At 40.4% G+C, this 18,177-nt stretch overlaps 1 protein-coding gene across 1 annotated transcript; it reads right to left on the bottom strand.

Moving 5' to 3' along the window:
• Positions 1–2,113: 2,113 nt before the first annotated feature.
• ELMOD1 (ELMO/CED-12 domain containing 1) lies at positions 2,114–17,909 on the bottom strand (the record flags this gene model as incomplete). Its single annotated transcript, XM_009574244.1, has 11 exons — positions 17,895–17,909; positions 17,405–17,500; positions 16,892–17,054; positions 16,703–16,731; positions 15,341–15,438; positions 10,891–11,020; positions 7,600–7,733; positions 6,325–6,393; positions 5,997–6,020; positions 3,758–3,808; positions 2,114–2,247 (listed from the first exon to the last, which is right to left on the bottom strand). Coding segments are annotated over exons 1-11 (943 nt in total), but the record flags the coding sequence as incomplete, so codon positions are not given.
• Between the last annotated feature and the right edge of the window lie 268 nt (positions 17,910–18,177).

Raw genomic sequence — 18,177 nt, 5'->3', positions numbered from 1 at the left:
GGGTGGATCCCATCCAGCCCCATAGATTTCTGCGTGTTTAAGTGGCGTACTAGGTCACTAACCATTCCCCCTTGGATTATGGGGGCTTCATTCTACTCCCCGTCCCTGTCTTCCAGCTCAGGGGGCTGGGTACCCCGAGAACAACTGGTCTTTCTATTAAAGACTGAGGCAATGAAGGCATGAAGTACCTCAGCCTTTTCCTCATCCTTTGTCAATATGTTTCCCCCTGCATGCAATAAAGGATGGAGATTCTCCTTAGCCCTCCTTTTGTTGCTAATGTATTTATAGAAAAACTTTGTATTGTCTTTTATGGCACTAGCCAGATTAAGTTCTAGTTGGGCTTTGGCCCTTCTAATTTTCTCCCTGCATAACCTCACAACATCCTTCTAGTCCTCCTGAGTTGCCTGCCCCTTCCCTTTTTTTTCCCCCCTGAGTTCCACCCAAAGCTCTCTGTTCAGCCAGGCCAGTCTTCTTCCCTGCCGGCTCATCTTTTGGCACAGGGGGACGGCCTGCTCCTATGCCTTTAAGATTTCCTTCTTGAAGAATGACCAGCCTTCCTGGACTCCTTTGCCCTTCAGGACTGCCTCCCAAGGGACTCTGTCAACCAGGCTGCTAAACAGGCCAAAGGCTGCCCTCCAGAAGTCCAAGGTGGCAGTTCTGCTGACCCCCTCCTTACTTCTCCGAGAATCGAAAACTATCATTTTGTGATCACTATGCCCAAGACAGCCTCTAACCATCACATCACCCACAAGTCCTGCTCTGTTCACAAACAAGAGGTCCAGCAAAGCACCTTCCCTAGTTGGTTCCCTCACCAACTGTGACAGGAAATTATCTTCCAGACACACTCCAGAAACCTCCTAGACTGTTTCCTCTCCACTGTATTGTATTTCCAGAAGACATCTGGTAAGTTGAAGTCCCCCATGAGAACAAGGACTAGCGATTGTGAGATATGGGAGCCAAACCAATCATACTAGACATCTCCGTTCACAAGGCCATGGGCACCATCAGGAATGTGGCGAAAAGACAGAGTAACCCTTGCAATGAAAAGATGACCTGAAGATGCATAAGTGGGTATTTAGGTAGATACTTGTCCGTCTTTTTTTATTTGTCAAGCCAACCACCATCAAAGACAAAAGCCTAGCAGCTAAACTGCCCAGAGTTCCTACCAGCCAGCCTACCTAGGGCAGCAACGCAGAAAGCACTGCAAAAGGGAGAGCCCTGCTACATATGATATCTGCTCACATAAGATTTTGGATGAATGAGACTTATTAAATAGCATCCCTGTTCTGAAAAAGCCTATACTATTTAATGAAAGAGATGCACAGGACACTAATATTTACCGTTTATCCAGTTAAGCAATAAGAAAATATTATAGCTGCAAAGCAAAAAAAATCTGTTACCTAAATAGCCAAACTTAGGGAAAAAAACCCCAAACCAAACCAAACAAACAAAAAAATCAGCTTTGCAATCATCATAAATGTGGAAAACAGTGCATCTTGACTTCCTGTTATCAGTTTCTTGCCTATACACTGAAAAATATTAGAAGTGTTACTCCTACTGTACAAGGATGCACAGCACGTCTGTGTTGTAGGAGGGATGCTCAAATACAGGGGAAAGGGCTGGGAAAGCATTATTTTGAGGGGGGAAAACTCTGCTAAGGGGTGGAAGGTAACACTTGAGTGTAGATGTAAAAACCTTACAACAGTTGGATTTATGGGGAAGCAATCTCCAGAAGCTCCTTAAAGTACCTTCAGTTTCTTCTTATTATTATTTAAAACCAGTCTAAGAAAATAGGAAGGTCACTTGTTCAGGCACTTGATGTTTTTTTTTGTTTGGGTGTTTTTGGCTTTTTTTTGTTTTGTTTTGTTTGTTTGTTTTAAACCAAACCCCTTGGTTTACCAAACCCCTTGGTTTGGTAGTGGCATCCATCACAACTAAGAACTGAATCCAAGCATTCTGAAGACAGGAGAGCAAGACTAGCATGATAGTCTCTGTGCTGTGTCAGCAGGTTTTTTTTGGGGTGTTTTGTTTTTTTTTTTTTTTAAAATTATGGGTACTACAAAAGCATTAGCAGGAGTACAAATTACATATTTCCCACCCCCCCGCCACTTACAGAATGTCTGCTGAAAGTGAGTTAGTGTTGGTGCTTCTGGAGCAACATTGTAGAAATGGGTCTTCAGAGCTCCACTCACAAGCAGGTTGTATGCGAGGTCTGTTATGTTAATGCCCACGATAGCAAAAGAATAACTGTAAGAAAAAGAAGCAGCAACATTTGTGGAGAGTTTGTCTTCTTTCAGCACACTATAAGAAACACTGAAGACAGTGACATTGCAGATTTTGTATACTGAGGTGTATCAGTTCTCTCCCTTGTGAGCCTCCAAGGTGGGGTGGGTGGAAAACCTGCTTTGTACACTCTAATGGCAGTGTTTCTCTTGTGAAACATATGGTCACAGTGAAAACAGGAGTTTCATCGCTGTGCCAGCATTTTCAGTGGAGCAGCACAGATTCATTCCTACGGAGTAAGAACAAGCCCAGGCGTCCCTGTGCTCCTGCGCTTGCCTGTGATGCAGGGCAAGCACTCCACACAGTGGCTGTGTCTGCAGGGTGACCCATCATTTGCTATTTTAACCCACCTGCCCCACTGGAATTCTTCAACCATAGTTAGGAACATCAGATTGCAACAATCAGTCTATAAAGACATTCATATAGCTAAAAAGCCTGTGAAAAAGATCCAGCTGAGTCACCTCCAATTTCTTGCTAACAGAGAACTAGATACAGAGGCCAGAAAACAGGCAAAAACCTAAATCAGAGCATGCTGGAAATAGAAATAAGAAAATCAGACTCATGAAGCAAACCCCTGTCCTGCTAAAAGATTATCAACAAGGAAAGTATATTTAGGCACAACAGAACTCAGAAATTGGAAGTTATTTCTTAATTTGTGAGCCTGTTGCATAAATAACTTGCATTTCCGGAAGTGACTATTTCCCAAGAAAACATATAATGTCCCACACTGACATTTAGTGATAAAAGCAAACTTGTTTAGTTATTCAGTGATTTTTTTTTTTTTCTCCTCTAAACACAGCTGTCTTCTGTAGACTGTCCTGGGTGTTTTTTCAATTATCTCTATCAAGCAACCCAAAACACCTTCCTCTTCTTTAACCTTTGATATATTTCAGAAGGGAAAAATAATAAATAAAAGTCCAGAAGTTAACTGCAATGTGAGACCTAATGGCAAGTTTCACAGAAAAATGAAATACGGGCATTAAAATGTTGTATTACAGATTTTCAGATACACTCAAGAAGGAACATCCAGTTCCATGAATAATGGAACTCATGAATAATGCAGCTATACCGAACCCACTCCTTAAGAAGAAAAGAAACCCTCACTACTATTTCTTCCCTATTATACTTCCCTGAAAGCAGATCAGAACCTGGCTCTGACAGTAAGAAGTGAGAATTGATCACGTTATGTGTTAAGAAGAATTAAACAGATACTCATCGCTGCACTATTCATAGTGTACAGAGAAAGCTTCTCCTTGCTACAACATTTTTGGGTTATTTTTCCTAGTTCTTATTTCAAGCTGTTTTTGCTGTAATCTTCGATCAAAATCAAGGTGTGGTTAAGATAATATATGTTAGCATGCACACTGAAATTTCCTTTAAAAAGTAACCATGAAACACTTTTTTCCCCTCAAATATACAGCATCATTGTTAACTGTGGTGTTTGTGGCAACTTTAAAAAGATTTTTAAGCTTACCCGATTGCCTTATCAAACTTTTTCTTCTCCCATTCGGCTTTGCTGAATTGGCTGAGGGGGAAAAAAAAAAAAATTTGAAATCCAGATATCGTCATGCATTACTAACTGACAAATATTTTCTTTCAGTTTCTTTGATATTATAACACTGACTGAACATGGTATTTTACCTCCATTGATATAGCTAATCACATTTAACTCTGCTTCTGATTGAATGGGTTGGTATAAAAAGACTTGAAATGAGTAACTGGCTTTATAGCATTGCTGATAAACTTGTCTCATCGTTACAAAGTACACGCCTACGTCAACGCTCTCAGTAAAAGCCAATTATTTTCTATATTGACCACAAAGATAATCCACTTCAATTAAGTCTGAGCTATACAAAAAGTTGAAAATATTACATTTCTTTTAACTAATCAAAGATGGTTTTAGCCTTTTGTGTTTTCAAAAAAAAAAAAAAAAAAAAAAAGACACTCATCACTGGAGGCATGATTCACCTGAAGCAGCAAACATGAAAAAATACTCCTCTGATAAAAAGTTTTTATGTGCAGCCAAATTAGAAACCACTTGACAGCCAAAAATAAGGAACAGGATTTCCTATTGTTTGGCACAATAATGCAGAGCTTTTCAAGGACACAGAAGGTCCCTCCTTTAAAACAAAATTAGTTAGGGAACAGATTGATTTTAGACTAAATTTCTGCTGTTCAGCAACATTTTCATTTGAAAGAGCTGTGTGATGCAACCAGTCAGCTGACATCCCACCAACCAGGTTTTAATCTACTCAAATGGAGCAAGTTTAGCAGAAATCATTGCCTGCATTTATCACCAGCTAATAGCAGGCACGGAACTGACCCTAACCAGTGGGCTACAACTTAGACATGCCTGTGGGAGTTTTTGCCTTGGTAAGGCAGATCAGAGTTTGCAAACTTTAGATCCCAAATTATAGACAGCTATGTGTGAAAGCGTTGTTCTTGGACTATACTTGAACTACAATAAGTATGTATTACACTAAGAACAATCCCTTGAGCTTCATGTAAATATAGTATTTAAAAATTGGTGCCATTAAGTATTAAAGATGCCAATAGGTTCATACCCATCCTGACCTGAGTGTTACCAGGTGGCATGCATGAGGACAAAACTTCACCTCCTAAATGGTTTAGCATACAGGAATAAATCAGTCTTCACTCATTCTCTAAAATCTTAACCGTCTTTGTAGGCTGTGGCATAACATCAGTTAAAAAAACCCCAAGCAAACATTGAATAATAAAGGTGGCACCTGTAGGATGTGGACAAGCAATACAGTTCAAGAGAAATAGAAATTACATTGATCACGATCACATCAGAAACCAGCACGGCTGCTAAGCAACCACACCAGGAAGAACACCACGGGCACCACCAGCAGCATCTATCTTCTACCGAATGTTCTTTCAAGGGATATAAATTGCACATGCTCACACAGGATGTTCATTGGTAATCAAACATGTACATGAAGAACACTAATGTGTTCCAAGTGCTTTTTGTCACAGAATTACCATTGGGAACTCGACCACAAAATACTGAGATCAAAAGCTTCACAGGATTCAGATGTGGACCTGCTATATGGATATCTAACATTACTTGCAGAAGAAAAATGTCTTTTAAGGCAACTGATTACTATGTAACTGGCTAAAAGGCATCTCCCCCTCCCCAATAACTATGGAATAAATCTCCTATTCACAAATCATTCACAACACAAAATTTTTGCCACTTGAAGGTACCTAATCTCTCAACAGTCAGGACAATGGACTAGCCAGATTAGACCCATCATCAGTCAAGGCAGACAGAGTATGTGACTGTAAATAAAGGGGCTCTTCAGCTGTGCTAACAAGTCCTTGGCCTAGAATACTTTTGATTATCAAGTCAGTCACTATGCTGTGACCGTAGTGGCACTGCTTAGGCTTTTTTCCTACAGGTAAAAGTCACACAAAATTTGTTCGTTAAGCCTAAGTACTAAATAGGCCTAAAATACAGTGCTTTAGCTACATGAAGAAAGGTTGATTTCATTCTTTATATATAAGCATGCTCAGATGTACCCAGTGTTGCACTATCAGCTACATTTGAGTTAACTTTAGAGGAAGGAATATGGATCTCTTGGTGTTGCAACAAAGACTTTCAGTTTATAACACTCCAAACTGCAGTATGGTTTGATCTTTATTTACATGTAGGGTCTCATAAAACTAAGAGAAAAGAAAAAAAAAAATACCTTAGTTCCTTCTTAGTGACTTCCCTTCATTATGAAAAGACAAAAGAATTAAAAGAAAGGTAAATAAAAATACAAAATCACTTGAAATTAGAAGTATAAGTGAAAACATTTAACACTAACTTTAACTATTTCTAAGATTCAATATACAAGTTTGCCTCTTGGACTTGATCACAGTTTTCAGGATCAGTACTTGAAAACAGATAGCATGTGGCAATACCCAAGTATATGAGCTACAAAAAGAAAAACAAAACAAAACAAAACAGCCCCCTCCCCCATACCAGCCAGCACAGTGCTCTCTCAAGTTATTTTTTCTGGTCTCAAGCATTACCTGTATTTAGGCTGAAGAGAATCAGAGAGAACTTGCTGAGCTATCTCAGTGTCCCATTCAGCAAAATACCTGCAGATATATATGTTTAGGGTGAATTGTTAAAGAAACACAACAAAAAAAGCATCTTAAGTCATACTAAGTTGTCCATACACACCCTTTCAAAGGTCACTACATGTGTTATGCAGTATAAGTAGCATTTAACGTGTTAAATTCATTAAGCTACCACTCAGACCCCCAAAACGAAAGATAAAAGTAGCCTTAAATTACAAGTGCAATCCTATAAGCGCTTAGTGAACGTGCATTACCAGAGTCCCCTTTCTATCCACCCTACAGAAAATCAGTTGCTTATTACTAGAGCATGTTGGCTGCTGAGCTCAAGGGAAAGCAATTCAGGCTTCTTGATCTGGCAGATTCATTAAGGAAGATGAGAGTCATTACAGGAGACTAAGAAATTAAATACATGGTAGGGATTAATCTCCAATGGAAGTTCAAAGCCAGACTCAAGGGTCCAGATCCTCAATTGAGCTTTGCTAAAGAACAACTATGGACAGTGGATGATTTATGTCCTTCAATCTGTAAAAGCAGAAAATATTTCTTTTTCCCCTCATAGAGAGAGGTTATTTTACCAAATGTTTCTAAGTTATGTAACTACCTGCAGCAAATATAAGGGCTGGAGGAAATAACAGGCATTGATCGATTCCCAAATTACCAACCACAGATATGGTATGAACACCTGGTATGCGTGAGGCAGAAGGGAAAACTGATGTAAACTCACTGCTTAATTTTGAGTATCAACAGAAATTGAAGAAGTAGTCCAACTACAGAAGTCTGCCATCAGTGGCTGCATTTCAAGTGTTTTACCTAAGAATTCAGCATGAAATTCCCAAACAAGAAAGCTGAGCAGTAACATAACCCTCTCACCTACCCACTTCCAGGGCATTTTGTTTAAGGAGATCTAGGTATTGGTGGAAATATACTTTACAGTTTCTTTTTCATGGCAAGAGAGTGCTAACTTACTGTGTCACAGAGAAACTAAAAAAAGGGCTTAGCAAGCGGTATTACCGAGTTGAATTAGGAATAGTGAAAGAAAGGAGACCCCTTCAAGAAGAGAAAACCTCCAAAAATTGGGCTAGCAAATAAATTCTTTCAGTTTTTTATATGAAGTCCCTAACACTTTTACAAGTTATTCCCACAGACTTGCTAAAAATCTGCAAGTAATGCTTCTTTTCATGACTTCAGACACACATAAACCCATCTATAGAGGAACATACTTACACCAAGTTGTATAAGCCCAGGAGACCCATCCCTCTAAAGTCTGTTTTAGGATCGTCACCTTGGAAACCAATTTCACACCACTGCTTCGAAATCCGAGCTTTCAGTGGCGAATTGGGCTTCAAGCATTTCCACAACTAGGAAGATTACAGGTAAAACATAATGAAACTTCCACACATTAGTAGGGCTTTTTCTTCTTTTTAAACCAAGCTAAGTTCTGATGTAACATCACTGCATTGCTATCCAAGCAACCCAAACATAAAATCAAATTAAATTCCTGGGGGTGAGGAGGGTGGGGGGGAAATCCCAAACTACTCTTAAGTATTGCAGACATTTCAGCCCTACAAGGCCCTTCCAACCTTATCGGCAGCTGCTGTAACATTTTGCACAAGGGCTTGTTTTGTTCACGCTTTGTGCATCAAACTAGCATCTGCCTCCATAAGCACAGAGACAGGAATGGGCTGGAATTTCGTTGTAAATCACTGACAGAGCGGCAGGCAATCAGCCCTCAGGTCCCTGAGGCTCTGCAGCAATCTTTTCTCCGGCATCTTTTGCAAGTCTCTGGAAGGGTTATAAATCAAGAGTGCTGACTTGGCTACTACAGTGCTGAAAAGCAAATTGGAAAACATAAAAAAAATAATCCATACAAGAATAGCATATGCCACCTTCATATTTAACTAAGGGGTGAATCATTCATTGATCTCACATGAAAAAAGGACAAAGTGATTTAACAAGCCAGATCCTCAGCTGGAATAAATCCACTTAGCTGCACTGGGCCAGCGACTTTAGTGCCTAAATATCATGTTGCTAGGCACCTAAAAGCAGCCTAAATTGACATGTCTGACAAATACATACCTTTCCACACACTTCATGTGCCATATCACAAACTCACTCTGTCCAAAGGTGCATCAGGTGTTCTCCATAAACCATGAGTTGGTGAGTAGGGCCTCAAGGAATGCACTTAGAACAAACGTTGAAAGAGCTGTATGCACATTTCCCAAATAACCCAGAAATTGTATTAATTTTAGCAATTCTAACTGCATTTAAAATCAAGTGCCCTAGGAAGGTTAAAACTTTAATGATTTCACTTTGTAATGACTGCATAAAGCATCATTGTTTAAATCATATTTGCTATCTTTCTTGTTCATCCATTGACAGTAAATACAGTATTATTCATTAGTTCAATCACATTAAGTTAATCTTTCTCCCATTCATAAAGTGCCCTCCTGGTAAACATGAATAAATGATAGACATTAAGAACTCGAATTACCCACTGCAGAGATCACTTAGCAGAATATCTAGAAGGAATGAAAACCAACCAGCCTATTCTTCCCCAGCGTGGGTTGGAAACCAAATTAAACCCTTGGACATATTTCCATTTGACATGAGAATTCGCAAAAGCAGAACACCTGCTGTAAACAAGTGCTAATACACAGGTTACACTGGAGGCAGATGGTGAAGCTGATACTTTCTTCAACACTATGAATTTTACAGCATGAGCTGCACTATTTAATCTCCCCTCAGACAAACGCTCAGTTTCCATTCTGCTTTTATTCTTCTGCAGTTATGTTTTTAAAGCACTTGCGTGACTACACATCATTGCTGACATGATTCTCAGGAGCATCTAAGAACCAGGACCTGGCCCTCACAGGCTGGGTGGCCGGGAAGGAGCCAGCTCCTGGGTGCTTCTCACCTGTGATCCTGTCCTCAGACCCAACTTCTTGCTCTCTGGGCAGTGTAAAGGCCCAATGTATTTAGCAATGCTTTCCTGGAGCCAAAGGCCCTTGTTAAACCTGCAGCTAGGTATCTGGTATTTTCAGGGACCAACATTGTAGGCTGGCACCTGGATCTTCCACCTCCAAGACACAGGTTTCCTCACTGGGTAAATCGGTGTGTCCTTTTAGTTAAAGCCCACTCTATCCCCAAGAAATTTGTGCTTTTGGCTGCACAGGGGCAGGACTTGAATAGGAGGAGCCCATCTGCCCCATCCTACCTGGTGGCTAGAGCATTCCTTCAGGGGCAACTCTGGATTTTGACTCGTCCTTGGCAAGACTCCCACCTCCCAGAAAGGAGCCAACCTTTAAGATAGCCTTCCAGACACCTACAGGAACTCTCTGACCATTTGAAGCATTTCTTAGAAATAGTTAACTAATTGCATCCTTAAGTGCTTATATAAGATGCCTACTGGGATTTTGGGAAGTGCCTGGAAGCTCAAGTAACCAAGATAACATTTCCAGAAGCTCCCACTGTAACTTGTATAAGGCACTACACTGCAAACTGCAGCACGGAAGACAGCTTCATCATCATGTGCTGTAAAAATCCCAACAAACAAAGTTGGATGGGGACAGAAACAAATGAAGCTTTTAAGTTTTCAATATTTTTGTTTAAAATAATAAAAAACGCAAACAGGTGGTATGTTTTTATAAGACATGGGAAAATTCTGTAAGAAGGCATTTTGCTTGTAGATAAACTCATTATCACTATTCTACATTTCTTGCCATTTCTCTAAAGCATCTTGCACTAGCTATGGTCAGAAATAGGATCAGAAGAAATACTGGGACTTGCTATTAGACTATTTTCCATCCCCTTTATTGTCTCCTCAATTCCTTTCTAATATAAGAGCTCTCTAGCTCTCCCTCTGCTTATGGCTTCAAGATTATCTTCCTGAAAAAATACTTTTATCATCTGCTCCAGTGCAAGGCTTTCCTGAAAGCATGAGGTACATAAAACCCAATTGGTATGGTTTTCATCACTGTGCGTGTATTATCTAAAGAATGGTTTCATTTTGTTTTCATTTGAAAATGTATTTGGTAAATAAAAATGTGTAAGTCATCATCTCGCACCCTTCCATCCCACACAATGAAAGCTAGAGGTTTGCCATTGGGAAACATAGACAATGTCTTAAAAAATACAAGAAACTGAAGGAAAAAAAAATGTTTATTCTGGTTAAGAGAGAAAAATACCCTTCTCACATTGGAGAAAGGTGTACTGAAGCAGGACATACGGCTATTTTTCCAGAGCTCATAGCACAGAGCTGTTATCTGCAGTAAGAGCTGGGTATCCAGTGCCTAGACATAGTCCAGCCAAGGGACACGCATTCATCAATCAGGGAACGAGCTGCTTGCTTGGTGTTAACCCAGATTAGATTAGTATGCTGTATAGCCTTATCTTACAACAGGTACACGATGGAGGAAAGCAACAATACCTCTCAATGTTTTAAAGAGGTTTGTAAACCAGGCTGTTTGGAGCTGACATGAATAAAGGATGCCCTCTAAGTACCTCTTAAGCACCTACCTTCAGAAGCATTTCCTCATGTTGCAGATTCTCCGAATCGTACGGCTCTCTGCGCAGCTTTTCAACCTCTGCAATCAGATTTCTGTACCCCACAATCTGTAGCAGGCATGCCTGAAGAGATACTCCCAGCCTGAGGGGTGGGGGAAAGGAGCAACATAATCCAACTCAATCATATGTAGCCATGAAACAACATTACCGCGTACATACTCGTTTAATTCACATGAGTAATGTTACATCAATGAATTGATAGTCTAACACTTTAATTACAATGGGAGAATTTCCAAAAGATCAATATTACATTAAACAAGGCTTTTGGAAATGCATAGTCTTATTTAGTGCCTTCCTTAGATAATAAAATCTGGTATTTTTTAGATCTTTGAACAGTGGATTTTCACACATTGAAATCTTATTGTAACTATACACAGCAGCATTTTACGCCTGCTACAAGCACATCACTGAATCTTCCCCTCATTCAAATGGCAGCTTCTCAAACAATGCCCCGAGACCAGAGATATGAACTTAAAAAGGGGTGAGGGGGGCAACTCAGCAAAAAGCTAAAAATATCCATCTTGCTTCCATGCCACAAAAGCTCGCATAAAGAAGCTAAAACCCCGAAGTAATATAGTTCAAAGATCTGCTTCTAGGCAGCATTTTTTTCGGTCTTACGATAAGAATCATCATAATGGCTCTCTGTTCATTATAATGCAGATTTTACATTTCCTTTTTACATTTCCTGATGCATCGTTAAAAAAAACAAAACCAAAAAACCAACCCCAAAAATCAAAACAAAAAACTCTCAAACCCCCAAACCCCCACCAAACATATGCCTTCCAAGGCTATAAATTACAAAGACTTATTTCATTTTAGGTTAAGATTTTATATTAAATACAAGTTATGCAGTATACAACTGCCACACTTATAAGAATATTTAATTATATATGGGAATAAACCCTTTAATTTTTAATAATGTCTGAAATTATGTGAACACCTAGTATGCATTTGGAGGGCACAGTTAGATCTGTATCCTCATTCTTCTCTGGAACACAGACTGCACTGATATTAAGCTGCACAGGTTCCTCATCTGTCTTGTTTGATATGTTGAAACATTTTGTTTATTCTATAGTACTGTTAAATTTTCTGAGCAGAAGGATTTTCACTGCTTATCTTTTGTCTTTTGAGATTAATCTACAGAATCAGAGATGTCATCATTAGGCCATTTCTCTTGCTGCAATTTCTTGCTGTTTGTGGCTATGACAGTTTTGGAATAACCTATGCAGTGTTTTCCCTCCTTTGCTGTTTTTTTGGATTTTGTTTTGTTGTTTGGCGTTTTTTTTTTTTTTTTTTTTTTTTTTTTTTAAAAAAACATGCTTCATTTGCTATACCCTACAGTTTTACAGAAAGGCTGCATTTCAAAGAAAGCTGAAAAGCCTGACAAGACTGCATGTGAATTGCTGTAGTGCATCACTAAACCACAGCCATAATGTTTTTAACTACTCACTACCTCAGAATAGTTTAGAGCAGAACACCACAGGCAGTGGCAAAGCAGAGCAATTTTATATTAAAAAAAAAAAAATTTTTTTTAGAGTTCCAAGTTGCACAACATATACAAAGCAAGCCATGTTTGCACTTAATCTAAAGCCAGTCAAATGCTCCAAGCAATGTTATTCATGGAGGGGGATTAGTTTCCCCACTCTCCTTTTCATTAAGCTTTTGTCCTCCTCCTTGCCCCAGCAGCACCAAGCAGAGGACACGGGTGAGCTGCTGATGCCCCACGCCTCCTCCCTGCCACCCCTGTGCTGGTAGTGGCAGTTCTCAGAGCGCAGGAGCAACCTGCCTGGGTTTGCACCCCCACCTCATTCAGCTCCAGGTGCTCCACGAGATGGAGGCAAGTCCAAAACTGGGACTATTTCACAGACTGCTACCGTAGTTAGTGTAGACTGCATGTGTCACCTGGTTACTCAACCTACTTGCTTCCACCTCTAAACATACACACTTATCTCAGAGGCATTGATAAAAGGCCTCCCTCTCTTCGAGTCAGCCCATAGCATTTAAGAACAGCTCAGTGCAAAAACCCCTGGGATGCTAGTTCAGCTCTGCAAAGCTGCTACAGTAACAAAAATGACTGCATACAGATTTGCAGAAACACATATAGTATGACACATGGCCCCTTGTCCTTACCCCAGGAGATTTCAAGCCTCTACTATGCAAGGGAAGGTCAGAGCTTCTGAACAAGACAGTCTGAATGCAGGTTTTTTTATGTTCAAGAGTAGGCAAGCCAATGGATTTTCCTTAATCCTGTCTAAAGAAACAACTGACCTGCTTTTGCTGAAGTTTCTCCAGAAAAATTTAGTATAAAATAAATGCCTCACATGTAAAACTTCAGTGCAGACGCTTAAAGTTTAGCAGAACTACAATTAATTTAATATCAGGAGCAATTTAGCGGTAGGGCGCATTTCTATGTATGTGGCACCACCTTGCACATCCCAGGCCCTTATTTCTCACTGTTTTAAAGAGATACTTCACCAAATCAGGGGGGCTGTGTGTGAAAGACTCAGTCCTGTAAAATGTTGAGTGCATGGGTTCTAGTCCAAAAACAATTAGTCATTTGTCCTGTGCTAAGCATATAAACACTACCTGGATTAAACAAAAAATAGTTTAGGGGTATTTGTTTGGTTTTTTGTTTGTTTTTTTTTGTGGGTTTTGGTTTTTGGTCTTTTTTTTTTTTGCATGTGTGTGTTTTTTGTTTTGTTTTTTTTTTAATGTTAGGACCAGATCACTCAAAAGGTAACTTAAGGTTCAGGGGCCTGATTCAAGCAAGCAGAAGTTATTTGCACCTCTGTGCCCTCTCTCTTCCGGAGGACAGCATTTCTTCAGAGGCCAAAGGCAATGCCATGAGGAGAATCAGATGGTGATCTCTGGTGTCATACAAAATACTATTTTAATGAATTCCTTGGTTTTTACTGGAATTATTCCACCCAGTTACCCAAGGCTCCAACACTGAGAAGTGAGTACTTGAATCAGCCTGATTGCTAACGCTGCAGTTACTGATGTCCACAGGCCAGGTTCTAAGCTGTGCACGTTTACATCCTGCAGTTTTTCCTCATGTGTCACCTTCACTAATTTTGCCATCGTTGATTTTTTCTGAATTTTAGCTATCAGTGTCCTGTGCAATACAAGAGTACCAGAGCTGTGACACCCTCCTCAGATGTGCAGCCACTCAGCGTGGCCTCGCATCCACTTGAAACAGCTGCTCTTTCACCACCCTCCCTTTGAAGGTCACGTGGGCAAGGTTTCTGTGAAGTGACACCCCTGGAACAGCTCTGGCCCACTCCCAGAAAAACATTCATTATGAGAATGAGGTGTCATCTTTGTTTTGTTTCTCTTATTTTCTTCCCTTCTTTAATGGTTGGGTCGCCATTTTTGCAATCCAGGTGGACAATGGTCATGTGCACAACAGTTGTCTCTCAAGTTAGAGAGACATGCAGTGTGCTCTATTTCCTTTATGACCAGTGAAGCCTCATTTTAAGACTACCCAGTTACTGTCCTTTCCACTGGGGGTAGGGCTGGGGGGGGTGTCATTCCTGTAATGAGACAAAAAAAATTTATATTTTTCCAAATGAGCTTTTGGGTTTTGCTGTTGCAGCAAGATCTTGGGATCACCTTACCTGTTGATGCTGCTGACCACTTAAAGAAAAGTGGCCATCAATTTATGGATGCCCATTTTGGATTATGTACATCAATTTCAAGTTTGGGAAGAGGAGTGAAGCTCAGGACTGATCACCTGAATAATACAACCCTCAACATTTCTCCCACTGATTCCTGACCTACACCATATTGTGCTTTAAGGTAGGGGCTGAGAGGTAAGGCAACCACAAAAGTGTTATCACTTACTCTTGAAATACACACTTGTAAATTTAATGGTTTGTTGTCAATCAATTCTTACCGCTAACATCTTGTAGCATTAAAAGAATATCAGCTATGTTGTATTGTTAAAACTTGTGTTTGGATAATTAAAGGCAGTTTTAAATGTAAACCAGCATACCGTTTATATCAGTTACAACAGGGTGATTTCTTCCCTACTCAAAAGACTGCATACAGCTTTGCTAAGAAGCCATCACTGTCACTGCCAGGACCATCTGCCTTGGTGGTATTTTATCCCTGGGGAAGTAGCCCCCATAAATCAATGCATCAACAACATACTAAGACAGCATGATTCAGGAAGCAGCTAGATAAAGAGACTCGGGACTTGCCTATTACAGTCACCATAAAAGATGATTCATTTTTCCATCAGCTTTTTGACAGCAAAGCTTAAGTTGAAGTTTTATGCTGAGAGACAGAATTCATCTTCAAATTGTGTGCCATAATAGCTATGGAGAACCAGTTCTCCATGGACCTAGGCACTGAAGAAATCAATAATTCCCATTTTTTTGCAAGGAAACCATGAACTTACTGTGGATTTATATCTGGATTAATCCTTTTCAGCTCCATGATGTCATCTATAGTTTTTTCAATAGCATCAGGGTGAACACTTACTGAAGTTTGCAGCCTCTAAAAAGAGGTTTTAAACACATATTAATTCTTACGGAAACTATTATTCAATAGAAGTTAACAATGATAAATTTGATACCCAAAAGCTTCTAGATTTAGAGCCCAGAAGATCCAACTCAATATATATACATACCTTTCCAGTCTATTCAACCCTACTGACTGGTTTCAGAGCACTAGCCCTATAAGAACTAGAGTTGCTTTGCCATGCCCTTCTAGTCAGTCTATCGCATTTCTGTGGTGGCTGCCAGTGAAGATGATCTGCACTGAGACCTTTGATGAGTAGCTTCAGACCATCCACCTAATTACACTGGAATTGCTAGCCTTCATTTGACACCTCCTCTCCCAACACATTGCAGCAACACAGTAAAACATTTTTCCTTTCTCTTGCATGTCATTGCACTTTGTAGAGATGGCCCTGGAAGTTCAGGATTCAAATATCAACATGCCTTCCAAAAAATAAAGAGGTTGAACTTTCTTTGCTCAAAAGGTGCAAAAAAAAGAAGGTGCTTTGTCTCAAAACTACACAACTGCTTAAATGCAGGCTTTTAAATAAGATTCTGCCTTCCTGTTTGTGCTAAAAGTACAATTGGAAGCACCATGCTGAACTATGAGCTAACGTTTTTGCTAATGCTGAGGTAAGCTTTTCAATATCGGTGATTCTCATGCCAAAGAGAAATGAATGGCTGAATGATGCTATTTAACATATACACAAATGCTTTGTGAGAAGAATTTAGGTTAGCACACAACTAGTGCTACAGTGAAAGGATGAAGTGACAGAGGCTCTTCTCCTTTAATGTATTTAAAAGGAAAGCAGAGAACAAAGTTGTCTTGGCTATCTTGGTACTGCTGCCTTCAGCCTCTTTTATCCCTGCTTTCCAGACAAAAAACCTGAGGTGTAAAAACCTGAGGTGTAAAGTGTGTAAGTGACTGACTGCAGATTACAGAAATTCTAAGACAGGATGAGGAATTAAGCCAAGAAACCCCAAATTACAACACATCACCCTCGTCATCTCCACCATGGCCTGTTGCCCCCTTGATTCCATCAGTGCCACAGCATGCCTGTCCCTGGGGCACAGGACACTCTCCTTGACTTGGCAAGATCACCTGCTATTGCAGACACAAGACCCTCTTCAGAAGAGGATGGTTTTAATGTAAAATTGTATCAAAGCTTAAAGTGATTTTTTGGAGTGAGCGAACAGCAGACTGAACAAACCAACTGCACAGGACACAACAGAAAAGGTGAATGATGGGATCTTTCACTCACCTTACTTTTTGAACCTTTCAGTGATGCCTCTGTAAGAGAACAGTATTTGAAAGCATCATGTCAGACAAGCTAAATTTATATTGGATTCATTTAACAATTTATTTATTTATTTATAAGAATGAAGCCATGCTATTTTTAGCACTTGCAGAAAGGTACAAAGGCATGCAGAACTAAGTATTTTGCAGTTACCTATTTTCATAGTTCTGGCAGCTCCAGGTTTGGTATTGTAACAGATCCTTTGCAATTCACATCGACCTGTTAGTTTCCTGACCACGAATTTCAGGCACCGCCACAAACATTTGCAGTAGAAGTACAGGCATACCTGGACAAACATCCTGGCAAAAGAAGAAGCCTGAAAATAAGAGTCTTGAGCAGAGTTTGTTTCAACAAGGTCACCACCCAAACAGAAGGTACTTCCTCACCCCGAATTCCCACTGCCTAAGGGCACCTTTAAAGCAAAAGCAGCATTCACACTGCATTCACTGTTTATCCTGGTAAGTGTTAAATCATGCTTTTTAGTCTTAGCCAACAAAAAAACCACGCACAAAGCACCAGAACTGGAAGCACAGAATAAGTCAACTCCAGAGTTCTCACAAGACTGTTTCTAGAAAACTCTTTGCCCCCTTAAAATAAAAGGCCTATATATAGTTCCTACTAATGCTTTGGGGAAACAGGACTACATGAGGAGGGAGCACAGCTCACCCTGTTATCATGGCTGCTGAGGATCCAGGAAGCCACTACACCCCAGCTTAGGTTTGCCTCTGCATCCAGCTGCTCCAAGCAGAGTGGCTGGTTATACTGACAAACATGAACCAACACTCATGTCAGGCCCCTAAGAGTGAAGAGTGATGACTAAGGAAACCAAAGCTTCCCCCCTTCAGGAGAGAAGGTGTTTAAGAACCTGTCCTGAGCACTGCCAGTTCTTCCCAAGACCAACTGTTATACAGCACTGATGCTGTGCAATTTCTCAAAGTACAGAATTGACAGTAAGCCAAGAAAGCCCTTAGATACTGCATCCAGTTTTGAGCCCCAGCAATACAAGACAAACTTCGACAAAATGGATGGATTTCAGTGGAAGCCACCGAGATGGTAGGGATGGAGCACAGACCCTGCAAGAGAGGCTGGGAGAGCTGGGCTTGTTCAACCTGGAGCAGAGATGGCTTCAGGGGGACCTAACTGCAGTCCCCAGTACCTGTGGGAAGATCATGGCGGAGACAGAGCCAGTCTCTTCACAGTGGTGCAGGGCAGGAAGACAAGGGACAACAGTCATAAGTTGAAACATAAGAAGCCCAGCCTAGGTGTAAGAAGCAGCTTTTTCCTCATGAGGACAGTCAGGTAGTGACACAGGTTGCCCAGAGAGCCTGTGCAGTCTCCTTGCTCAGAGTTTTTTAAGCCCTGACTGGAAGAAGCCCTGAGCAGCCTGGTCTGACCTCAGAGCTGACATGCTGTGAGCAGGAGGTTGGACCAGAGACCTG

Source organism: Fulmarus glacialis, unplaced genomic scaffold, assembly GCF_000690835.1.
Source record: "Fulmarus glacialis isolate BGI_N327 unplaced genomic scaffold, ASM69083v1 scaffold9433, whole genome shotgun sequence".
In the NCBI taxonomy this organism is placed as follows: domain Eukaryota; kingdom Metazoa; phylum Chordata; class Aves; order Procellariiformes; family Procellariidae; genus Fulmarus; species Fulmarus glacialis.
The sequence above is the reverse complement of the archived record's forward strand: the minus strand, read 5'-3'. Positions and strand labels throughout refer to the sequence as shown.